The sequence below is a fragment of the Megalobrama amblycephala genome, linkage group LG14 (genome assembly GCF_018812025.1).
Source record: "Megalobrama amblycephala isolate DHTTF-2021 linkage group LG14, ASM1881202v1, whole genome shotgun sequence".
Lineage (NCBI taxonomy): Eukaryota > Metazoa > Chordata > Actinopteri > Cypriniformes > Xenocyprididae > Megalobrama > Megalobrama amblycephala.
Genome location: NC_063057.1, coordinates 51,017,254 through 51,044,594, shown reverse-complemented (window position 1 = coordinate 51,044,594; position 27,341 = coordinate 51,017,254). Strand labels below are relative to the sequence as shown.

General features: G+C 35.9%; 1 protein-coding gene across 1 annotated transcript; it reads right to left on the bottom strand.

Moving 5' to 3' along the window:
- Nucleotides 1–1,585: 1,585 nt before the first annotated feature.
- LOC125244531 (zinc finger BED domain-containing protein 4-like) lies at nucleotides 1,586–26,999 on the bottom strand. Its single transcript, XM_048154600.1, has 5 exons — nucleotides 26,903–26,999; nucleotides 26,759–26,836; nucleotides 26,541–26,710; nucleotides 1,863–3,488; nucleotides 1,586–1,609 (listed from the first exon to the last, which is right to left on the bottom strand). The coding sequence occupies exons 1-5, from the start codon at nucleotides 26,997–26,999 to the stop codon at nucleotides 1,586–1,588; spliced, it is 1,995 nt and encodes a 664-aa protein (XP_048010557.1).
- Between the last annotated feature and the right edge of the window lie 342 nt (nucleotides 27,000–27,341).

The following is a 27,341-nucleotide window of genomic DNA, read 5'->3' as shown; positions in this document are numbered from 1 at the left end:
CACGATTCCGTGATCACGGAAATTATAGGGCCCTATATTAAGAAAACTAACGATTTCAATAGGTGCCTACGCACATTCTGTGCTTGGCCCCTAAAAATGCATTGTGTGGAAATGCATCGATGCATTGCACCGTTTGTTTATCCCTTATCCCCTGTTATTTAATCAAATCTTTTTCTAAAGCATGCGTGTGATGCTGATGCAGGAGCCGAACAATAATGATTCAGCATTCTGAGGTAGAACCTGGAAGCACTGGATGTAAACAATTTATATGAATGACACAGAAGAGAAGATATTGTTGAATAAAGTTATTTTTGTTTCGTTTGCACACAAAAAGTATTCTCGCGTCATTAAAGGATTAGTCCACTTACAAATAAAATTTTCCTGATAAATTACTCACCCCCAAGTCATCCAAGATGTTCATGTCTTTCTTTCTTCAGTCGAAAAGAAATTAAGGTTTTTGATGAAAACATTCCAGGATTATTCTCCTTATAGTGGACTTCAATGGACTCTAAACGGTTGAAGGTCAAAATTACAGTTTCAGTGCAGCTTCAAAGGGCTTGAAACGATACCAGACGAGAAATAAGGGTCTTATCTAGCGAAACGATCAGTCATTTAAAAAAAAAATACAACTGTATATGCTTTATATAAACAGATGATCACCTTGCACGTGCTTCCGCTTTCCGTTTTCTTCAAAAAGCTTACGCTGTATGTCCTACGCCTTCCCTATTCAACTCACGGAATCAATTTCCGTAAGTAGAATAGGGAAGGTATGATGGGTGTGCTCATCACGGTCTTGTAGGGCTGCCCCCGACTAAAGATATTCCTAGTCGACTAACACTCCTGCATTTTAGCGATTAGTCGAATAATCGTTAATTTATGATATTAATATAAAAACTTGCGTATATACAAGGAAAGGTATAGTCCAAGTTGAAGTTTAACACTTCCATATGACAGAAAATGCTAAAGCATGATATTAGCGCGTTCAAAATGAAAATGAAGCGCTTAAAACAGAATAGTAAAGCGTTTAAAGTATACAGCGCTTACGGACACAAAAATCAGTGTGCCGGAACGTTATAGGCTAATTATAACATAAAAACAGCAATCAGACTGCCTGTGCATTTTAATAATTTATTATCAAAAATACAAACTGTAACAGTTACATGTCAAAAAAAACAAAACAAAAAAACAGTTTTGAATAAAATAAACTAAAATTCGTTAAATAAAATAAATTAAATAAACTTATTAGTAACTTAGGCCTAGTACAAAACAAGGCAAAAAAAAAACAAATAAATACTGTAGCAAAAACGCTGTTTGGTATAAAAATAGTAAAATACAGTGGAAAATTAATATAATTTTTATATTGTTCAAAAGGAAAATTAACAAAAACTAACAATTTAATAAATGCACATGGCACATGGCACAACGCCAAAACTTAGAATAAAAAAAGAAGGCGGCCAACAAATCAACAGCCTAAGTATTTGATTAAATTGTTTATAACAACTATATTTAAGACAAAATGTGGAACAAATAATTTAAAGAACACTAATACAAATCAAAAATATCAGAGCAAAGCCGCAAACTGCCATTAAGACGACGGATGAGTCTTGACCTGAAACAACAAATTGCAAACATCAGACTAATTTTTCTTACAGAAGAAAAAACAACTTCTGCATTATATAAAAACGAATAAATAAAAATAATATGTATTTATTTATTTGTATAGCCTACCCGTTATAAAAATAACCGTTTTTTTTTAATACAGCCTAAGATAGCAAACAGAAACACTACAAAAAGGAAATTAAGCATTCTTACCTAAGCTTTCAATTCGATTTTATTTTTTTCATATTATGTGAGAGGAACACCAGCTTGTCATTGTTGGGAAGAAGGGAGCTTCTCGACTTGTTCACAATGAAGCCGGCCTTTGAAAAGATGCGCTCTGATGGAGTGGATGTGGAAGGGATACAGTGGAGGCGTTTAGCTGCTTTAGCGAGCTTTGGATATTGATGTTCATTTTTTTGCCACCATGCCAATGGTCCTGAATCAACCTTTGTTTTATCTGCCAAGTACATTTTTAGTTCATCTTTCTCTTCTGCATTCTCCTCCTCATCAATGGCCATCAGCATGGATATCTCGGCCTGCTTTTCCTTTTTCGGTTCGGGCTCACCCTCCTCTGCTGGGCTAATGTTGTCATGATCACTTTCTGGCGCAGCTTCTGTAGATAAACTTTCTGCCAGATCCGACACTGTGGAGTACGCATCTTCTCGTTCGTGTTGGTCAAAGAATGACAAGCTCTTAAAACGTGGGTCTAAGACAGCAGCTTGAATATAAATGCTGGTCGCGATATTTTCCGTCAGTTGCCATCTCGTGTCAATTTCTTTTGCTAGTTCTGTCTTTAGTGCTTTTGTGGTGGGACTGTCTTCGTTGCACAGCACCAAATGGCGTCTCTTCATGTTTATTAACATGGGCAGTGTGGCAGATAGGGATGCGTTTAAATCCTGAGAAAGCAGCTCAGTGAGAGTGATCATAGGCTTTAGCACTGCGACCGTGTCCTCCGCTGTCAGCCAATGTGCTGTTGTGAGATCTAGACCTCGTTCAGACCGTTTGGTAATTTCAGGATCTGACAGCACAGCTGTAACCAGCCATCTCTGTTCCAAGAGTCTCTCCAGCATGAAGTACGTGGAGTTCCATCTTGTGGAGACATCTTGGATAAGTTTGTGTTCTGCAACATTCTGCTGCTTCTGTTTATGAGTCAGAGCTGTTGTAGCCTTGGTACTTTTCTTGAAATGCCCCACAAGGCGTCTAGCAGCAGCGATGCATCGACATATGGGGTCAGTTTTAAGAGCCGCGTTTATGCATAACTGTAACGTGTGCCCCGCACAACGGACGCCCTTCGCATTACCCCAGGATGGATCATTAGAAATCAGTTCTGTGCACAACACCATATTAGCGGCATTGTCATGTACGACTGCTACCCTCTTTTCTGCAGGTATTTTAAATTCTTCCATCACTTCACTGAGTCGCTCTTTTATGTTGGTAGCTGTGTGGCTCTCCTCCAGCACTTTTGTTTCCAACACAAAAGAATGTAGTTGCCAATCTTCAGACATGAAGTGTGCAGTAACGGTCATGTAACCCTCACTCTTGATAGAGGTCCATGTGTCTGTTGTAAAGCTGACTGCTGTACAACTTTGAATTTTCTTAACAAGAATTTTAGTCGTGTTGAACTTGCTTGTGAAGCCATGCATTATTGTGTCGCGTTTGGGAATGGTGTAGCCTGGTTCGAGGAATTCAAACATTTCTTTGAACCCGTCACCACGGACAACATTGATTGGTCTCATATCAAGCGCAATGAAATTGACAATTTTCTCTGTGATTTCTCGCTTTATTTTCTCACTTAGAGGGGGTCTCAAAACTAATCTCTGCTGCATCATTGTTGACTGCAAAGTCGAAGCGCACGACGCCACATCATCGCTGCTATATTGTGGATGAGCCTAGAGACAAATGCATGTCAAAAACCATGAATATGATTTAACTTAACAGCGCAAATGTGTTTATATCCTTATTGTTAAAACGAGGGGCCATGTGGTGGTTAACACTCTGAGGTCTGAAAACGCGCCGGCGCGTTTTGCAGGTTTTTTTTCACATTGCAGCAAAACAGACTTAAAATACTCCGTCATTTTTTGTCATAGAGACATAAGTAATATATCAATTGAAACTATAGAATATCTTCTTTTATTTGTATACACTCAGAGTAAAAACACAATGTTGTGCTTTTTGTAAAATAAAGAAAACTAACATGATGCGTGATTTCTCCTCTCCCTCTGAACGAAGTCCAATCTGATAGTTCTCAGAAAATGAACTGTAACTTAGTGAATACTAATCACAGAAAAATTTAACTTATGTCTAAAAAAGGTTTTAAATCATGGTTTTAAATCATGTAAGTCAAATCGAAAACAAACCTTCTGTGTTTATGTAATCTGTATGAAAAGAGAGCCATGTCAGAAGTCCGTGATTCACCTCATTATCCACTAATGCGGCCACGCCCACGGAGCTAGCGCTATTCAGACGCAAATTCAGAGGCAATACAAGCATTCATCATCTCAATCATGTATTTATTGTCTTGAAAAGTGTTTATCTGGATGTAAAAGTCATGGTTAGGGAGCTCTAGAAGACATGCAGTTAGTTCCTGTTTTCTTTTCTTCTATAGATGAATTTTAGATGAGTTTTTGTTTCTTTAGCGCCCTCCGGCTGCAGTATGAATTGGAAACTCCATTCATGGAATAGCCTCTTCTTCTTTTAGATGAATTTGTGGACTAAAAATGCACAGAGAGCGCCCTCCGACTTCAAGGATGAATTGAAAACACCAGCGCTCATAGTAATGACAATGAATATTAAATAAATATAACTCCTCTGTATAGAAAATTGACATAAGCATATGAGAATCCAATATTTCTCCAAATGTGCATGCTTTTAAACTAAAAGCCTATATTCAGACTCTTTGCATCACAGAAATACATTATATTTTAAAGTATAATATAAAACCATTACTTTATATTGTAATAATATTTTTCTGTATGTTTCATATATCATGATGAGCTTGAGACATCACAGAAGGTTTTTTTCACAGCCTACCTGACTGAAATGCCTCATTAATATGCAAGTCATTTCAGCTCATTACTATCCAATTATTTTGTCTTCTCAGGTGAGAATGGCCCATTATTCAGTGGTGATTCACGCCTCCACGCATACTGTGTTTCTTGGCAAAAAGTGTCTTACAAAAACTAAATCAATATATTGTTTTATATGAAGGAGTAGGCAGCATAATTTTTACATAATTTTGAAGCAAAAACTCTAGTTTACAACCTCTAATACCCTAAAGTATTGTAAACACAGATTTACTATACTTTTTTTTACCTTATTTCAGTAACTTAAGTTTTTTGTTTTTTCAATAACCACGCATAAATGTTATTCCTTCAAAAACACAAACATGTACATACATGTTCCTCACATATTATTGTAGCCTAGTTTGTGCTGAATACAGTGTAATGACACTTTTTCCATTAATATGTTTATGAACAACTGAAAAAAGTACAAATGTCAGGGCCTCAGACTCCAGAGGGTTAACATTACTACTTGCATGTTTTAAATGATAAGACATATTCGATGTTGACGAGTGATAGGCAAATGTTTGCCTGCAGAGTTTGCAAACAGCCTTTTTAGGGTCGTCCTTCGACTTTTCAAAATGATCCCACACTTTGGACTTTTTTCCTGACATAATTATTAGCATCAGCCAGACACCTCTCCCACAAGTGCGCTTTGGTATACCGCGAGGCACGAGATCTCGTTGATCTCTCATTGCTTTGATGTCATGTCATACACTGACTGCGCAGCCCCTGATTGCGTAATTTTTTCACGTGATTTTTTTTGCGACTAACCACCTAATGAAAATGTATTCGACCAAGCCCTCTTCATATCGACTAACGTTTAGTCGACTATTTGGGGGCAGCCCTACTGTGTTGATGCTGACATCTGGCATTAGTGTTTGTGAGATTACTTCATGACTATAAACTTAGAAAATATTTTTTTTGGCATTTATATCATGTTGGGGTGCTGAGGAGTCAAAGCTTGCAAAAACAAATAGTGTTAAAGAGCAGAAACTGTTACAGAGCAGAAATGTTCAATGAGCTGAAGCCCAAGCCCACAGCGACCAGTGGCACTATTGATGAAAACTGAGTCAAGGAGATGAACATCACTGTGTCATTTACACACAATCCACATGATGCTTTTTCTAAAGGATTGTTTATTTGTTCTCACTTACTCTGTTTTCTAGCAGTCCAGGGAATGTGCAAAAGCCTTCAAAGCGAGAAAATTTTTTCAAAGGAGTCAGTGTTTCAACCACATTTTTTACTTGATTGTTCAATTTTTGCATTCATACTCTACATCATTTCAGGAAAGACTGTTGCTTGTTGACATCAACAAGATGTCCTTGTACTTCATCAATTTGTTCAGGCACCTCATTGCTTCCCTTTCCAGAAATAGATTCAGTCTCCAGATTTCAGGTCTGAAACTGCCCTCAATTTACCTGTGATGACAGGAAAACAAAATTCCTGACCGTCTCCAGGTCTTCTTTACTGACATAGCTTTGAGATCTTCTGCACTCTCAGAAATAGTTATGTCATCTGCATACAGCAGGACATTTCCCTTTGATTCTGAGTATTGTTGATTTAGGATTTCATATAATATGTTCAGCATAAAGGTTTTAGGAATGTAGAGACAGGAGACAATGGTATAAAGGTTCTTCATGAGACAGTTCAGGTGATTTGGGACCCCAAAGTCTTAGAGCCCATATATTCTACTGTCAAAAGCCTTGATGTAGTCAACAAAATGTTTTGGAGAATTCTGTAATCTTTTATATTATCCACCAGATCACACATTCCTGTTCCTTTTCCAGTCCTTTGACTGTGGCGTCTTCTGTTGTTCTGAGCAGTTCAGTTTGCCTTCTGCAATGACTTTTTTTTTGCCTATCCAGACAGCAGAGCACAGCTTGGGCTTTACAACATTAGGAAAACCAGACTCTTCCTATCTGAGTGTGCTACGCAGCTCCTAAGCTGTTGTCATTTTCAGATTAGGCTACTGCAGTGCTCTATTGGACGGCCTTCCAGTCAGTGTGACTAAGCCTCTGTGGCGCCTTTTTCCTTCACAACAAGGCACAAAGACTCCTAAAGACTTTCCTAAAAACCTTCGCCCTTTTAGTTCATCTTTGGTGCAACAATCTGCCAGCCTCTGTTCAATGTGTTAAGGCCATCACAGCTTTCAATTAAAAGCAGAATACTCACTTCTTCCACAAGCACTAGTGCACGTTCATAAATAACGGCACTTACTATATAGAGCCAGTGTGCAAGAGACCGTTTTTTTTTCAGTGAGGGAACTGCATGGGCTATAAGGTAGTTGTTTTGTTTCTTCTAGGTAATATGTAGTGTAAATTGAAATTTGTTATAAAAAAATGAATAAATCTAAATAGAAAATATGAATTAAAAAAAGCTCTGTGAGCATTTTATTTACGATAGACCTGGTAGACCTGCTCTTCTACCCTGGTTTGTTATCGTAAGAAAAAAAAAGTTAATTAAACGTTAAAACAATAGATACGCAATCTCACACAATATCTAAAACTTGTATAGTTTTTATCAGTGTTTATTTAAAAACAAAAAATTATGCAGAATATAAGATGGTAAATATTTTTAATTGATTAGTAGTCAATACAATATATAACAATACAATATACAGAGTATGATTTTACCCCAAAATTCAACATATAGGCATAATTATAACTGCAAATCTACATTTCGCTGCCTGGAGTCCAGTTGTGTCTGTGAATTGCAGCGTTCCATTTGCTTCTCTTCTCTTTAGCTTTTGGCAGTCTGTAAAAAAAAATATACCTCAGATTTCTTGTCAAATCTATTTGTACAGTCAATTGCAAAGCTCCCATTTATAATGTGTTTTGTGTGTTTTTCGTGGCATTCAAGCTGAAAACCAATCCTACCACTGAGTCTTTTGCCACTCACTGTAGATTCTTAAACTGTCCTGTGCACTCCCGAATCTCTCCGTGCTCCTGCACTAGAAAGCTCCTGGATTAAATGCTGTCAAAAATTATCAACCAATCAGAATAGGCTATGTCTTCATTAATCCAGAGACATTTGAAAACAGCATTTTCGTTTCAAGATGCTCCCCGTCCATACTACAGCTGGGTATTGACACAATTTTCATGATTCGATTCGATTACTCTTCACATGCTTTCGATTCGATTTCGATTATTTTGGATGTTTTATTTCAGTTACAGTACATGGCAAATTTTCTAGAGGAAAAAATCTCTCAACTAATGCTGTAAACTACACATGTAAGTCAGTTGGTACTACTATAATAATATTGAGGTTAAATGAACTTATTTATATACAAACACTTAAAGTACACTCAATGTTTTTATTATAAATAAAGTTTAGAATTACATAATCATATTTCTACTCCAATTATTATTATTTTTTTTAAATATAAACATTTAAATCACGGCTGTCATAACTGATTTATTCAAACATGCATTAAATTTTGAAGAACATTAAAAATTATAAAGAATATGTAACGGTGCATAGCTATATATATCAGAATGCTGCTTTCTAGAATTTTTCTAGCTGACTAATGAGTTTATGGTCACTGAATATGTTTTTCTGAGGTAAATGTGACGTTACGTGACATTGTTTACAAGCTGTTTTATTGACGTCTTTCCGAGGTTGAAACACTGATAGAGCTATTACATGAGACATGATACGGATTTCGATAAGTTGTACTGTATATTTTAACATACCTTCAGATGTTTAGTCATGTTTATTTCGTGCTGTAACTGGTATTAAAGCGGAAGAGAGGATGTTCACATGAGCTCCGTGCTGCCACTTCTCTTTAACTGAGGCGCTAAAGCGATCTGTCACGTCACATTAAACATTGCCAAAACGGTATTTATTTTTTGAATATCATAATAAGATAGATGTCATTTGAAATCTGAGACTTTGCTTCATATCAAAAGAAACAAAGCACAAAGATTATTGCGATTTATTGGATGGGAGGCGCTACATATTCTGCTCATTCGTCAACTGAAAACAGACTAGACTAATCGATTCTTGGGATTTAAGAATCAATATCGATTCGTAAAAATGAGAATTGATAAAAATTGTGAAATCTATTTTTTTTTTTTTTTTTTTTTTTTTTTTACCCAGCCCTAGTCCATACTACCATTTTCAAGCTTTTTAAAAAAGTTGCTCATTCACGCTGAAACATCTGAAAATACTTAAATCACCTTACTGTGCATGCTTAAAATATAATAAAAGCTCACAAGATGATACAGAGAGAGCAGACATAATAAAGTTCTCATGCTATTCTTCTGGAACGATAATTTCATTGTGTCCTGGTGGCAGTCAAAATCATATGGTCTAAAATGCTATTGTCATCATGTTTTGCCACAGGACAGCAACTGCGAGTGAATTTTTTTTTGTTGGTTTGGCAGAAATGTAATATGAAGATTCTACAAAAAAGCATTATCTTTAGCAAAACAATGAAAGTAAATAGCAGGAACAGCAATGCCTGTATAACCATAGATCCATAGATATTATAGGAACCATATACGTCACATTACTAAACATCCAACATCGTTTTTGAATACCTCTGTTTTCAAATTTATCTACTTTAGAGAGCATTTTCAAAAAGCTCTGTCTTTGACAAAAACACAATCTCAGTGTGGACAGAATGCCAAAACAGAGAAAAAGATGTTGTCTGGCTATCACCAGACCAAGCTCAATTTAAAATTGAACATTGGTCTGGGGAGTTTGCTATGTATTTCCTACTGCACAAGTAGGAAACTGATCAACTAGCATTATTCACACAATTGGATAGTCCTTCAACCAATCAGATCAACGATCCGGGTGACGTACTTTTGCAGAGCGATGCGAAAACTCCAGACAGGCTTAGTTTGTATTGGTTTGTAGAATTGATCAGCGGTTTGCAGAAGCAGCAATGGCATCGAGCGATTTTTGCAGGTTGTGCAAAAAAATATGAAAGTGAGTGGTATTTACACCCAGTCGAGCGATTTGTTTGCTAAACTAAAGAAGTCATTTAGCATCATTGAGAGGTTAAAAGGAATTGGACTGACGGTCGTGCGAGAGACGTCATGTGTTATACCCGCCCAGAGCCATAGAAAGAGCTCTGTACCCGCCAAGGTGGATAAGCCAGTCTGTGATTGGTTCCCGCAAAAGTGTAACAGATGCAGCAGAAATGAATGTACGGGTTTCCAGACTGAGTTGCCGGGTGAAATCAAATCGCCGCCAGATCAGTCTGGGTTTACCCAGTCTAAAAAAGATGCATTTTCAAACAAAAATGTATTAGTACAAGGCCATAAACTTCCTCAACTGACAGATGAAAATGTTACATTGAAATCTTATTGGCTGAGAGTGAACTGCACCTGGAATTCTTTTGACAATCAAAGATGGATCTTTAATTTCTTTAAAATTTAATAATATTTAATATTATTAATCAAATGTCTAAATGCATCACTATTGTACAAATATTACAGGCCAAACCCTTCTGAAAGGGTCATAGAATTCGGTATAACACCAGAAAGGACTGAGGTAAGTGGTGGTTTGTATAAGCTGTCGATTGGTTGGATTAAATGTTCCTCCCAAACTTTGGTTAAACTCCATTTTGACACCCAATCTTAAGACTGGAAAAGGAACAGGAATATTTGATCTGGTGGATAATAAAAAATAAAAAAAAATACAGAATTTTCTAATATAATTTTATTATTATTTAGTCACTCCATCTGACTTGTGCTAATGCGGTTTTACAGTAGGTTTGCGTGAGGAGCAGTTTAAAATTTACCCAAGCAATTACCCAAGCAATTTATGAATTTGTTAATTAATATTAACACTATAAATTACTATAAATTTCCTTGTTTGAGGTGTACCATAAAACTACATGATAACAGTTTGGTAATACTTGTGAAACTGCCCATCATTTATTTATTTGTCAAACAACGTTAATTTTCTTCAAATCCGCAATTTACGGAGGGTTTGGGGTAAACGGAATTCATAGTAGCTTTGGCGCCTACGCTTTATGTATCATCATCACTGTCCCACGTTCTCATTGGTTTGCTGGCATATGGGGGATTTAATGTGCAGGGAAAGCTGTGAGCGGATCGCTTGCCCAAGAGGAAAAATTAGCTGCTGCTGCCAGATCTTATTCATAACTGAAACTGTCTTCATAATATTAAATAAAAAAAAATATATATTAAAAATTTCTTCACACAAATTGTGTAAGTAGACCTACTGTAACTATCTGGGATTGTTAATCAATGGCTTGTGTTTGTTAAACTCATCAATTTGCATTATTTCAAATGATTTTTTTTTAAAGAATAACTATTTTTTATTTATTATACTAATAATTTGTCATTTTATTTATTATAGGCTACTAATATTCTTATTTTAATAATTTTTAATTCTAAATATAAAAAAAATACTCTTGGCATACATTTAAATTGACTCTTGCCATGTTGTTTCTTATTTGTCATCTCTCATTTAGATCACAGCGAGTATTTATTGTCATAAGCCAATGCACTGTACCATTTAAATGTGAAGTATGTCATTTCTGCGACAGTGCTACCTAGCAGAATTACAAAAAGAAATAACGTCAGATTATTTCAGAATGACATGAGGGTTAGTAAATGATTATAGAAATTTCATTTTTAGGTGAACTATCCCTCTACAACATATTTGACAACAACATCCACAATAAGGCTAATAACTTCTTATCGGTTTATGATTTGTACCAACATATAACAAGAGAAAGATTAACAATGTGAAATTCTGTCTTATCTAAGGCAACCATAAACCCAAGCTGAGATCCAGTCACATATATCCCTGGCAACAGTTGCCAAGCCAACTCCTATCATTCAGTGGAAGCTTATTACCAGGAATCAAGTTCTAAATTATTCTTCCATTGCTTCATGTCATTAAGAAAATTTCAAACAAATAATTATTATTATTACAAAAAGTGATGTTAGCTGTGAGAAGGGCACAAATATGCAAGCACAATAATAGCGCACACAGTGAGTTTGAGGCAAAGTATGCCTAATCAAACCGAAAGTCTGTTTTCCCTGTTTACTTTCTCAGTACTTGTCTTTGCTCTTATTGTACTCAAATCAGGAAACAGTATTTTAAATAAAAAAATAAAATCACAATCTTTCAAAATGTAATAATTTGCTAAACCCTTAAAAGAGCTTTCCAGCTGATATTGCCTGGTTCTCTTATTCTTGAACAACTCTAACTTGCTCCCTATTTTACTTGAAAATACATCATGGGTTGCAAGTGCTGTTTAATGTTAATTTGTAATATTAAAAGGTATGTTTCTGCCTCATCTGTAAATCCAGGATGAAACTCAAAGACATGTAAATCTTACAGTTTGAACAATAGAAACTCATAGCTACAGTAACTAGTATGCCTGGTTTCTTTCTTTCTTTCTTTTTTCTTCTTTTTTTCCCTCCTGTATCTATCACCAAGAAGGATTTGTTTCTTCTTGCAAAAGTTGCCTCTGGCTTGCTCACTGGGACTAAAGAATTATGGAATAACTTTCTTAACCTAACTAACTTGACTTGATTGTTAATTAACAAAGAAAACCGTTTTGATATGTTTGAGCCCATGCAAAGTTTAGATTTGAAGGCCCCCTACATTTCATACTGGGTAATGATTTCACTTACGACCAGATCATTTAAATTTTGAAGCTGTGCATTCTTGTGATAAGTCTTATTACTGCAGGCAAATGTGGTGACAGGCACAGCTTCTTCAGTGGGCAACCTGGCCAGGTCAAGCCAGTCTTTTGAGTTGATTAACCATTTGTGGCTAGCAGTCTCCACTTAATTTATTTAACTTAAAGTCCCTGTAAAGTCAATTCTGATAATTCTTTCTAAACACATTATAAATGTTACAAATGTATTGCTGAAACACATTTACAAAGACTGTGAATTGTGTAATGCTTAATTGTGAAGTTAGAGCGTTAAACAGTTTTTCACCAAGTTTCTGTTCAGGATTTTTTGGGTGGAGCTAAAACGGGGGTCCGATGACGCACTGGAGCCCCCGAACATGGTCCTGCCCCTAACATTATATAACTGTCGATGATGCACCAAGCGTGGCGCCGCCCTTAACGCTACAGCAGCTCACCCGCTCAATCTCGAGTGTCACTGCAGATATACAGCCCTTTGCACATTTAGCTAGTAATGCCTTTGTCACGCAAATGCATATTACATGGATGTTATATACAATACAGCTCGGTCTCCTTATTTAAATTTCCTAAAATGATGATATGAAGGGGTGGATTAACTTGGTCTCTAAAGTGATATCGTTCTACACCGGATAATTTTACAAACTTTCATCAGACAGCTGGGATTCACAGATAATCGGCTGTTTTTGGTGAATGTGACTGAACAGACCTCGGCCCCTCTCCTGCCTCAGCCTTCCTACCGTCCCACCGACAACCGATGATATGAGGCCGGACAGAGTCTCTCCCGTCCCGGCCTTCATCCTCCCGTCTCGCGGCGCCGTCATCTGTCGACAACAGTCTGCAGTACGTGCCCACCAATGAGTGTAAGTTGCTGTGTGTGCTTATGTTATAATTAGTAGGTAGTCCACAGTAACTCAACTAAAATTTGCAACCCTCTAACATGATTCTTTTTATATGCATCAGTATGTTTAACTCATTAGACTCAAGTCAGTTGAGACTGCAGCTCTTGCGAGTGGGTGTGGTTTCAGCGCAGACAGCGGACACGCCCCCAGCGTTTTTAGAGCAGACAGCGCTGCCTATTTTTTTGAGATTTTGATAACTTATTTAATTTACTTGCAGATTTTTTTAATCATTCAAATTTGGCTGGGTGGTTAATAATACATTTTTCTGCGGTGTGACAAACTCAGAACACATACTTTAAAATGACTTTACAGGGTCTTTAATTTTCAGTCAAACTTGTATCTGGTGTTATGTCAACCCGTTCTCACCGTGAAGGTGTCAAAAACTGAAGTCAAGTGCCTTGCTCATCACTAGTAAGAATCTTAAGCAGGGATGGGAAAATTTGGTCCTGGAGGCCCACTGCCCTGCAGTGTTTAGCTCCAACCCTAATCAAACACACCTAAATCAGCTAATATAGAGATGTGTTCGACTTGAAGCAGTGCTGCACAGACCGATCGGTGTATGACATCAAGGTACTGAAAGAGCGATGCGAAAGCATACGGAACCGTCTGCCCTCTAACTGCTCTTGCTGTACTTTGATGTAGGCCTATGCCTGAAACTAGGCATTGCTATATTGACGAAAACCACAAATCCATTGCTTTCAATGAGAAAGCTTTGCTGACAATGCAAAGAAATGAAGGGCAGGGCCATTTTATTTTCAGGGAATTATATATTGGAGTATAATTTTATCATTATGACAGGCCAATATTGCCTCTTGCTGAATTTCTTTTGAATGAGATGTGACTTAGTTTATGTGAGGTGGGGTTAACCCTCTGGAGTCTGAGGCTGATTTGGGGCCTGGAGAAGTTTTGACATGCCCTGACATTTGTGCTTTTTTCAGTTGTTCATAAACATATTAATGACACAAGTGTCATTACACTGTATTCAGCACAAACTAGGCTACCATAATATGTGAGGAACATGTATGTACATGTTTGTGTTTTTGAAGGAATAACGTTTATGCGTGGTTACTGAAAAAACAAAAAACTTAAGTCACTGATATAAGGCCAATAAAAGTATATTAAATCTGTGTTCACAAGACTTTTGGGTATTGAAGGTTGTAGACTAGAGTTTTTGCTTCAAAATTATGTAAAAATTATGCTGACTACTCTTTCATTTATAACAATATACTGATTTAGTTTTTGTAAGACACTTTTTGCCAAGAAACACGGTATGCGAGGAGGCGTGAATCTCCATGAATAATGGCTCATTCTCACCTGTGAAGACAAAAGAATTGAATAGTAATGACCTGAAAAGACTTGCATATTAATGAGGCATTTCAGTCAGGTAGGCTGTGAAAAAAACTTCTGTGATGTCTCAAGCTCATCATGGTATATGAAACATACAGAAAAATTTTATTACAATATAAAATAATGGTTTTATATTATACTTTAAAATATAATGTATTTCTGTGATGCAAAGAGTCTGAATATAGGCTTTTAGTTTAAAAGCATGCACATTTGGAGAAATATAGGATTCTCATATGTTTATGTCAATTTTCTATACAGAGGAGTTATTTTTTATTTAATATTCATTGTTATCTCTATGAGCGCTGGTGTTTGCAATTCATACTGCAGCCGGAGGGCGCTCTGTGCATTTTAGTCCACAAATTCACCTAAGAAGAAGACGATATTCCATGAATGGTGGTTACCAATTCATACTACAGCCGGAGGGCGCTAAAGAAACAAAAACTCACTTAAAACTTATCAATAGAAGAAAACAAACAGGAATTTACTGAATGTCTTCCAGAGATCGCTAACCATGGCTTTTTCATCCAGATAAACAATTTTCAAGGCAATAAATACACGATTGAGATGATGAATGCATGTATTGCCTCTGAATTTGCCTGTGAATATCGCTGGCTCCGTGGGTGTGGCCGCATTAGTGGGTAATGAGCTGAATCACGGACTTCTGACATGGCTCTCTTTTCATACAGATTACATAAACACAGAATGTTTGTTTTCGATTTGACTTGCACGATTTAAAACCTGACATTTCAACGTTTTGTTAGACATAAGTATGAATTTTTTGTGATTAGTATTCACTAAGTTACACTTCATTTTCTGAGAACTATCAGATTGGACTTCGTTCAGAGGGAGAGGAGAAATCACGCATCATGTTAGTTTTCTTTATTTTACAAAAAGCACAACATTTTGTTTTTACTCTGAGTGTATACAAATAAAAGGAGATATTCTATAGTTTCAATTGATGTATTACTTATGTCTCTATGACAAAAAATGACAGAGTATTTTAAGTCTGTTTTGCTGCAATGTGAAAAAAAACCTGCAAAACGCGCCAGCGCGTTTTTAGACCTCAGAGTGTTAAACATCTATCTATCTATCTATCTGTCTGTCTGTCTGTCTGTCTGTCTATTTCTCTATCGATCTCTCTATCTATCTCTGTCTATCAGCAAAAATAAATAAATAAATACCTTGACTATGCTTCAGTTTTATACAATGCCTTTGGATCAAGAACAGGTTTGCTTCTGTATTAAAGAGAATCACCCCTGCGCCACTGTGACGCTCATTCTTTGAAAAACGATTTCATCAAAACGTTAATGCTAGTGATCAGTTTCTGCTCATTTAACAGCGGGTCTTTTTCAGAAACAGACCCAAGATTCCAACTGTTACTGTTTGTTCTGTTGTTTATACTTGGCTGGTCTAATGGAGCATGTCTGTATAACGCCCCAGCAGGGACGCCTTTCTCAGCCGTAGGGTGTTGAGGCAGCTAATTGGTCAAAGCATAAAATACGTCTTGAATCAAATCCAAAGACTCCTGATGACATGCACTGAAAACAACATTGTGTAGCATGGGTTGTTGAGTATGTAAAATCTGTGATAGCACAGTTGTTTGTATGATTATGAAGCTAGTTTTTGTGTGTGTATGTGAGAATACGGCCTATGAAGTTTGAACAAAAAAATCCTATGAATGTAGGATCCCCCTGTACACTGCTAATAGTCAAATGGAAACTTAATAATAATTTTAAAACACTTGAAAATGCTTCTACTATAGTCTCTGTAGTCTCATCTTCAGGCAGCATGCCCTTCGTATCATTTATGGACAGTCTGATGCATTTTGCATACAAAAAATAACAAAAACAATCTCCAAATAGAAAGCTCCAATCTGATTGGCTGATGAACTCATTTTGATGAACTCATTTACAGGAATGAGTTCTAAAGTTTATATCCATCTGCTGGAAAACATTTTGTTTGCCAGGATGAGCCCTTCCTAAGAAACACCTGTAATGTTCGATAAGTTGTGACATGATCAAAATATTTTTAAAAAGCTGTTTTGAGAGTTTTTCACAAAAAGTTTTGAGAGTTTTTCATAAAAAAAGGAGACAACCACAAGCAAAACAGTATATTCCTCTTTACTCTCATAATTACAGTATATGTGATTTTTTTTTTTTCTTTTTCTTTTTTTTTTCTACATCAAGTGACCATGACCAAGGACAAAAAAGCAAAAAACAAGAAAACAAAAACAACAATAAACGTAGTTGTGTGCTATATTCAAAGTCAAGAAAAAAGAAATCTAGTTGCATACCTTAGTGACCTCTTTTAAGTGGTTTCTTCAACTGTTATTTCTACACTTCATTACTCACATCAGGGAATCTCTTACTTTTTTAAAACTTTTTTCTTGATAACCTCATAATGCTAGCTGTCCATTGATCATGATGCGAGGGGTGCTAACTCAGTTCTGCCTGACATTTTCCGCTGACTTCCTTGTTTGTGCATAACCTGTGTGTGACCTTCTTCTTGGTTTGTCCCAGCCAAACTCACCATGGCATGACGAATGACTGACAGCATTAACAAAAATGTGTGTGGACCCGTACCGGCCGCTCTACAGATGAACACATGATAAATTACCCTCGTCAGTTTGTTTTGCCAGCTGCCACAGGCGGGTCACCACCTAATCTCTAGCTGACATTTTGTCCTGTACTGTATATGCAAATACCTGGCAATCAATTTGCCCCCCACCCCTCACGATGTAATTAAAACTAATTAACTGCAAGTTAAATTCAACACAATCGGCTTCCAGGCGCCCAGGGTTAAAAGGACAATATGAGAACATAAAAAGTTACAGCAGACCAGTAAACAGCATTTACTGTTTTCTAAAATGAACATCCTGCATCTTTCTTCATTAACACAGTAAAAAAAAGAAAAAAAAACAAAAAAAACAAGGGATGTAAATATGAATAATAGAATGTACACAGAGTGAAAAAGTTGATTTAGATACTGAAAACGGGTTACATGAAGATCTGTGATGTTTTATGTATTTGTTGTGTGCTGTATAGATTCAATGATTATGTCGCTGTGCTGAAGGACACAAGGGACAAAATCTTACATAATCTTACATAAGAGTATGTCATAAAAGACTGACTGTCTGATTTACAGCTGACAAATAAATAGCAGTGATATTAGTTTATTGTTCAACATGGTCTCTTTTCCGTTTGCTTCTGAAACCCAGCTAGACTATGAGTTCACACTGCAATTCAAGTGTCTGTAAAGCAGTGTTAATTTTGACAGCAAATTTTGATTTAGTTTTAGTCGTAGTCTTTTGACTAAAATGGCATTTAGTTTTAGTCATATTTTAGTAATTGGAAATTGTTTTAGTTTTAATCTAATTTTTGTTGACTAAATATAAGATTTTAAAATCTAGTTAAATTGTAATTCATTAAGTAAGCATTTCTCTAACAATACACATCTGTATATCTATACATCTTATATTCTCAAAACTGTTTATGTTCACTTAAGACAACCAACTGTACTTTACTTGCCAAAACGGACGTTTTTTGACCGTTCAAGTGCAAAAAGACACAAAAGAGAGCTCAATTCAGTAGTTTTCAAGAACTGACACACTTATTGAGATACTATTATAGTTTTAGTTAAAAATTGATTAGATTAGTTTTTCTGCTTTCATTGTAATTTTAGTTATGTTTTTGTGTTTATGTCTTTGTTTTTGCTTTTAAATGTCTGTATAGTTTTTTATTTCTGTTTTAGTTATTTTACATCAGGTTAAGCTACAGCTTAGAAACTACTTTTATTTATATTTATTTATTTTAGTTAACATTTATTTAGTTTCAAGTAATGAAGATTTTTATGGTTTTAGGTTTAGTTAACTATAATAACCCTGATACTTGTAAAATCTAATAATGTGTCAAATAATGTTCTTAGTCTTTCCTTCCTATGACAGAAGCTACAATAGTTTACTATGAATTAAATGGAAATTAATTTAAATTAAATACAGTTTATTGTGTAAACAAAATAACAATAAGGACCAGGGGAACAAAATAATCACAAACCATCCCGAAATACTCCGTGACTCTTATTCTGAAATGTCTGCAGTCTGCACTGTTGCAGGCTGCTCATTTAAGTTCAGATGAGGGAGATAAAATATACATTCTTACAACCGTCTAAAACATATTGCCATATAAACACTGTATAGTAAACATTGTCATAATTCATCAACATCATCTCATAAGCAATCACTTGGCATAAATGTGAGCGCGCAACAGCGGCACGTTTTCCCGCGGTTAGATCAGCATGTTACACTTCAAATGTGAGCATCTTCCACACAGGACAGCAGTCCTGACTGGATATCCTGGATATCGTCCCTCTCATCATTTTCATTTTGTTTTTATTCGCTGACGAAAATAAGAGAAGATTTTCGTTATAGTTTTAGTCATTTAAAACTGTTTTTTTATTTAGTCATCGTCTCGTTTTTGTCCGTGAAAAAAATGTCGTTGACGAAAATTGACAAATTATTCATCAACAAAATAACACTGCTGTAAAGTTTGAAGTTAAATGAAAATTCTCAATATGTGTTTTTTAATTATTTGGCCATGTTGTAGTCTCCTTTCCATTTGCATGCCAAAAGCAGTGTTTGCAATAGTTACTTTTAAAAATAATGCATTACAATGTTGCATAATATCCATAAAAAGTAATGCGTTACATTATTGCGTTACATTTTCTCATCTGGGCAGGGCTTGCTTGTTTGTTTTTTAATAACAACAAAATAAGTTCTATTTTTGCCAAATATAAAGTCCCTTTCACACCAAAAGTGAAATGAATAAGCCTCAGACTGAAAGAAATGCAAATTCAAGCCTGTACAGTAGAGGGCGCAGTTAAAAAAAACTTTCAACTGTTCTGCCATTTTGGATTGAAGAATAGGATGCAAAAGTTCAACACGCTTGCTTTAGCAATAAATTTTGAAAAATGAAACGCAAATGTGATGTTTATCTAAAGTCATTTTGCTTATTAGTATGGTTGAAGTGGATCATCAAAGGTCAGCAGCAAAGACATAAAGTGAGATTCAATGAAGTATATTTGTGTAATTTAATATAATTTAATTATTGCAGGTTTGAGTAATATTCTGAAATTGCATTACACTGTTTTATTACTTTTGAGTAATACTGAATCTGTGTTTTTTTTGCAAGTGAGATGAGTAAATGCCTGCTCACATTTATTCACATGGTACAGACAATGCCTTTGCACTTACGATTTCTCTCAACAGGAGAGCTGTCAGTCAATAAATGGAAAAACAAAGTAACTTGCATTACTTAGTAACTCAGATATTTTGTTGTAAATTTAAAAGTAATGCATTACGTAACTCAAGTTACTTGTAATGCCGACACTGGCCAAAAGTAATTTTAAACTTATTTTTGTTATTTTGCATCCATCATTCTTAGCATCACTCAAGCAATGTCCTGCATTAGCTACAAATACTCATGAAGCCCATATTTTCAAGTACACAATATCGATGATAAATAGCAAGACGATTAATCATATTGAATTTGATTTATTGATTCCTTAATGTTACAATTCTTTTAATCACAGGTGAATGAGTGTTTTGGTGTTTTGATGGTTTTGTTTTAATGTTAAGTTTTAACTTTAAAAACAGCAATTGAAAATTACATCAAAAAATATATTTTCATGTAGTTTTGACCAACTTATAATTTAAGTTAATCTTCTGGTTAATAAAATTAATCTTCTGGATTGTTCCAGGACTGTCAAGGCCTTGCTACCCACCAGCTATGTTTAATTAAATGATGTTACATTACATCATTAACTACAGTATGTTAAATTGTTTTTTGTTGTTGTTGTTTTTTGCTACATCAAACTGCTATTTTTATACTGAAAGGTGTAGAGCTCAGAGTACAAGAGATAGAGATTATTATTATTTTTTTTTAATGGGTCTCTGCCTGTGAGAGCATATGATAACACATAGTTTTCCATGTTAGAATGAGCAGTGAAATCAGAGGGCATAGGCTACCACAGCATATGTATGCATTATTCATGCGCCTGCATTGAGCTGTAATCTCTGCTCTATTAATGAATGAAAGGCACTGTGCTCTTCATCCCATGCACTGCAAAATGCACAGAAATATGACCATTTGATGAAACAATTCTTGCACATCAGTGATAACAAAAGTAGATGGTGCAAATGCATGAGCTCTAAAAAAACATATTATATATTTAATACCGGCATGCCATGGGGAAGAAGGGAAATTTTAAGAAAAAAATTACAGAAATCCTAGTATAATTCTAAAGCCCCCTTCTGTGCAGTCTCTTAGGGGTTCCTAGACCCCGTTTTGAAAAACCCTGCTTAATACAACACTATGTACATTACTCCAAGGACTCCTTTTGTGATCCATATGAATAAGGCACTCCACATAAAGCTCTCTTGTTGAACATAGAAAGCAGAGATGTGGGCTTCATACTAGTTTGCTGTGCAGTCTCAACCTCACCTTTCATTTCTTCTTTGGGTATTTAATTCATCGGGGCAGTGGGGCAAGACAGACATGGATGGCTGGCCAGTGTTGGCAGACACGAGTTACATGAGCTCTGACCCTGTGCTTGAAATCCAGTCTTTGGTCTGGCAGATCTGTTCAACACAGGAGAAAGGTGTTGGAAATGAAAATTAGACATGTTGCCTTGGCACGTAACTGAAATAAAATAAGTATAAGTTACAGTACTAAAATTACTAGGAATAACTGGAATAAAAATAAAGTCAAATAGAAATATATATATATATATATATATATATATATATCCAGTGTCCTCCACAAATATTGGCACCCTTAGTAAATATGAGCAAAGGCGGCTGTGAAAATAAATCTGCATTGTTTATCTTTTTGATCTTTCATTCAAAAAATTCACAAAATTCTAACCTTTCATTGAAGGAAAAGAATTGAAAATGGGTGGAAAAGCTCATTATGAAATAAATGTTTTTCTCTAGTTCATGTTGGCCACAATTATTGGCACCCAATTATTGCAATGTCCTTTTCCCAAGATAACAGCTCTGAGTCTTCTTCTATAATGCCTGATGAGTTTGGAGAACACCTGAGGAGAGATCAGAGACCATTCCTCCATACAGAATCTCTCCAGATCCTTCAGATTCCATCTCCATGTTGGTGCTGCTTCTCTTCAGTTCACTCCACTCATTTTCTTTAGGTTTCAGGTCAGGGAACTGGGATGGCCATGGCGGAAGCTTCATTTTGTGCGCAGTGACACATTTCTGTGTTGGTTTTGATGTTTGTTTTGGATCATTGTCCTGATGGACGATCCAACCACTGCCCATTATTGGATTTCTAGCAGAAGTGGTCAGGTTTTGATTTTTTTATCTGTTAGTATTTAATAGAATCCATGATGCCATGTATCTGAACAAGACGTCCAGGACCTCCAGCAGAAAAATAGGCTCACAGCATTAAAGATCCAGCAGTATATTTAACCGTGAGCATCCATGTGTGCACCAAACCCATCTGGTGAGTTTGCTGCCAAAAAGCTATTTTTTTAGTTTCATCTTACCACAGAAGCCGGTCCCATTTGAAGTTCCAGTCTTGTCTGACAACTGAATATGCTGGAGTTTGTTTTTGGATGAGCAAAGAAGGATTTTTCTTGAAACCCTCCCGAACATCTTGTGGAGATGTAGGTGCAGTTTGGTAATTTTTTTTAGGCTTTCTGAGACTCAAGACTCAACTAATTTCTGCAATTCTCCAGCTGTGATCCTTGGGGAGTCTTTGGCCACTCAAACTCTCCTCCTCACTTCAGATTAGGACGATTTAGACACATGTCCTCTTCCAGGCAGATTTGTAACATCTTTAGTTGATTGAAACTTCTTAATTATTTCCCTGATGGTGGAAATGGGGATTTTCAGTGCGTTATCTTTTTTCTTATACCCATTTTCAATTTTGTGAAGCTCAACGATCTTTTGCTGCACATCAGAACTATATTATTTGTTTTTTCTCATTGTGATGAATGATTAAGGGGATTTGTCCTTTGTGTTTACACATATTTGAACTCCTGTGGAACAGGAAGTGATGGCTGCACAATTTCATGCTCCTAGTCACCCTGGTGTGCTAAAAAATGTAAATGTGAATGGGAATATACTTCAGAGATATTTTACTCAGAAGAATTTCTAGGGATGCCAATAATTGTGGCAAACATGTATTGGAGAAAAACATTTATTTCATAATGAGCTTTTCCCCCCATTTTCAATTCTTTTCTTTCAATGAAAGGTTAGAATTTTGTGAATTTTTTGAATGAAAGATCGAAAAGATAAACAATGCAGATTTTTTTTTCACAGCCGCCTTTGCTCATATTTACTAAGGGTGCCAATATTTGTGGAGGGCACTGTATATATATACAGTATATTTTTATATATATATATATATATATATATATATATATATATATATATATATATATATATATATATATATATATATATATATATATAAAAACATAAAAAGTAATGAACAATTACAAAAGCATGTAACAAATTAACTAATTCATTAATTTCACTAATTTGTGAAATTTACTTTTTTTTTAATTGAAAATTGAAACTGAAAGTATAAAAATGAAAGCAAATTCATTCATTTTTTCTATATAATAGTATTTATTATTATCGTATAATATTATAATAGTAACTATAATAGTATAATATATAATAGCATGGCTGGGAGTTTCAGAGCAACTGCAACTGAGTAATTAAAGACATGTTTAGATTATTTTAGTCAAAATGACTGAAAAATCACAAATACAAACAATTGTAATTTCATTAAATTGGTTATCACTTTTAACCAATAGGTGACGCTGTTGCCAAATTGATGTTGTATAGTCAGTGTGAGGTGATGATGACATACAAAGTTTGGTGTCAGTATACCAAAGCGTTGCAGAGTTACAGCTTCAGAATCAGCTTGACACCAAATTTGTTGATGTTATTCGAGAACGGCTTGGACATTGGACATCATTGTTCTTTAAATGCTGCAAGTAGCCTCAGGTCATGCTTGTGATGACATGTTTATATATATATATATAAACTTACCTTGTAAAGTATCTACCACATCCATCCATTAATATTAAATATATCCACTTGTCCCATGTAGGGTTGTGGGAATGATGGAGCCTATCCCAGAGTCTCTCTCTTCAGGTAGCACCATCAAACCACCAGAACCAAAGTGCAAATGGAAAACGACAGTAATTTCCTTGAACAAAGTAACAGTCAGTCTTCAGAGAAAATGCAGGGTAGTGGGACTGGGAGGGACATACATCGGGGCAGAGCAGAGAGAATGTATCCCATTTCTTATGCCAAATGTAGCTGGTTGGGCAGAGGTAGCCTATCTCAAAGAGAATGAGAGAATAAGATGTTCTGAGCAAATTCTGAAGTGACAAATAGAAATTCAGTGTATTATTTTAGTTCTGTTTGACCAGAATGTAGAGTAGACAGATTATGAAATATTGTGTAGAATAAATACAATTTTATAATTGAATAATAGCTAAAATTATACTTTACATTCAATACATTCAATACAACTCAGGTTGGTTATATAAATAGGTTGTTTGCAATCATGTGGTTCTGGTGACGCGCAAAATACCGGTGGAGGGCAAGCAGTGAAAATTAGAATTGAAGAGATGGAGAAAAGTCCTTTCTGTCCTGGTTTAGAAAGGTATAAACAGAAAATCACAACATATGTTGGACATGATCCTTATGTCACAAAGAGGAGTAACTTTTCCACTGAATTGAAAGACCTGACTGCCATCGAGGAGTTAGATATAGAGAATGTAAGGCTGCCGTCACGCCGCGTTCAGTTCTAGTCTGGGTTTGTTTATATCGCGCTGCCTTTCTGCTAGTGAAGTTAGGGCAGTATTTAGATTTTTTTTTTTTGTCGTGATTTTGAAAAATGTCGCCATTATAGGTCATTTATGCTGAATCGAGAATTCCAACAGGAGCTCACATCATCGTTCAGGGAAAAAACTGGACAGTGTAATACTTCGCCTTTTCTACGTGTAAAAACACACTAAGGGAAGCAGGCTGAGGAGGTGACGGGAAGACGACGTATAGCAAATGTAATGTCACTGATTGAACCCACTGCCTATCACTCAATAAAATAATCACATTGCTGAGTGTTTTTGAAAGTTTTGTATTTTGTTTTGGTGTAATAATTAACATTACATTTGCGAATATGACTCTCACTTGGCTTGTGAGTGAGCATAACACGCATAACATGTAGATTTTGGTTGTCATTTGTTGAAATAAATACATAAAAAAACAAACAAACAAAAAACAGTGTGTCGGTGTCTGTCAGACTGTAAAAAAGGGTGTCTGTCCGCTGAATGCCCCTCCAATTCTCCTCCGTGGCCATATGGGAAAGTGAATATTTTCAAAGACAACATTAAAAGTTACACTTACACCCTTCCAACAAAGAAATGGATCGACTTCTGTCAGCTTGTTAAACATATATTTATTTGGACATTTTCTACCATATGATGGCTGAAGCAGCAGTGCGAGACACTTTTCACGGTAACCAGATCAACATTGTAAACAGAATTCTACAAAACTGAAGTGAAAACATCAAATTACCATTCAGTGGGATAAAATAGCTTCTCTTCCCTGCAAACGATACCATGAAGAATGTGAATATTTAACCAAGTCAAAAACAAATAATGTAGGCAGGTATCCATATTCATTTCAGGATCAGCAGACGCAAAACGCTATAAAAGGTGACAACTTTTAAAGTTAAAAAACGATATAAGTTATGTAAAGGATAAAAGCTCCTTGTGGGGTCTCGGTTTGATCGATTTGAGCAACCATAAACGATGCAAAACATATGAATTTTGAGTTTTTGATAGGATTCCTATATAGAAAAATCACTGCTTTCCCTCCAGCTGCATTTTGCATTCAGCAGTGACGTCATGTGCAAACAACCTATTGCAGTTAATTCAGCATTACTCTTACAGAACCACGAGTAAAGCCTCAGTCTTGACTCATTGATTGTTTTTGTTTTCTTCTCCAGTATTTAATACTAAATTAATAATAATAATAATAATAATGATAATAACAATAACAATAGAACATCTCTACAAAGATCTCTGAACAATTTAATGGAAAACCATAAAAGAAAACTCTACAGATAATCTAGCAGTCTGCCAAGCTTTTTGTATCCACATATTGTACATATGAACTAGCTAAAATTATGATTTGAATTTCTCTGTCCTCAATAGATCAGAGGTAACAGCTTTCCCGCTGAGGCTGTGACATGCCAGCTTGCATTAAAAGCTAAAATATGTTGCTTTTAACAGACCATATGGTAATCTGAATCAATGTCATGTCATTGCATATGGAAAGGACTGGAATAAATAAAACAGTATAGACAGACAGAGATCTAAGGCAAAGAGATAAAGCGATTGTTTGAGATGGGGACACAAGTGTCCATAGGCAAAATAAAATATGACCAAAATAGCAATTTGTCCACATTGACTCATGAGCACAAGTTATAGATCCATTTTTTTAGACATTTCAGGGCAGTTACTGTATTAGTACAGTGCATCTGGAAAGTATTCACAGCGCTTGACTTTTTCCACATTTTGTTGTGTTACATTCTTATTCCAAAATGGATTAAATTCATTATTTTCCTCAAAATTCTACAAACAATACCCCATAATGACTTGAGCTCAGATGCATCCTGTTTACACTGATCCTGTTATGTCACATCCTTGAGATGTTTCTACAACTTGATTAGAGTCAACAACTTGACAAAAACTGTCATCCTTTTTCCATCTACGCATAAGCACTTCGTTATCCCAATAAAATGCAACTCCAGACTCGCGAAGACTATTCTTGTCAATTGTAGCTGCAATACATGCACCTAATGAAGGATCAGATTTTTGCAACATGGCCAACTGCTTTTTCCCGATCTGGAGCGACTTAAGTTTTGTGTGAACACTTTCAGTTACAGGTGACATTTCAAGCTGAACGATAACTTTAGCTTCCACTCTTTCACCATCAGATGCTAAAAATGAATCTGACAGATCAACAACATCCTGGAGCTTACGAGCTTGAGCGCGCGTTACGGCACAGACTGGGAATGTACTGGGAGACTGCTCAGCTTTTTCTGTTAGTTCACCTAACACATTGGGAGTGTCCACAACGACAGGCTGCGAAAAAACCTTACCTCCAGCTAAATCGGTGCCCAGTATGAGGTCAACCCCATCCACTGGAAGCTGAGATGGCACGGCCACCTGCACACATCCTGAAACAAGTTCAGATTTTAAACACACAGTATGTAAGGGAACCTTAATACAGCCGAGTTCCACACCTCGGAGCAACACATTAGTTCCTGTGTACGATTCATTAGACAGCGGCAGCACTGTACTCAACATAAGCGTCTGAGCGGATCCTGTATCACGGAGCATAGTTATTGGCTTAAAAACAGAGCCATCAGATAACGCTACTGATCCAGTAAACAGAAAAGGTTCATATATCGACGACTTAGTCGATTCAGCAGGTGTGGTTGAGACGGACTTTACAAAAGCAACACTTTTAGACTTAGTCTGATTTTTCTTTTTCTTTTGTTACAGTTGATTAGATTGTGGTAAATTCAGTTGATTGAACATGATTTGGAAAGGCACACACCTGTCTATATAAGGTCCTACAATTAACAGTGCATGTCAGAGCACAAACCAAGCCATGAAGTCCAAGGAATTGTCTGTAGAACTCTGAGACAGGATTGTATCTAGACACAGATCTGAGGAAGG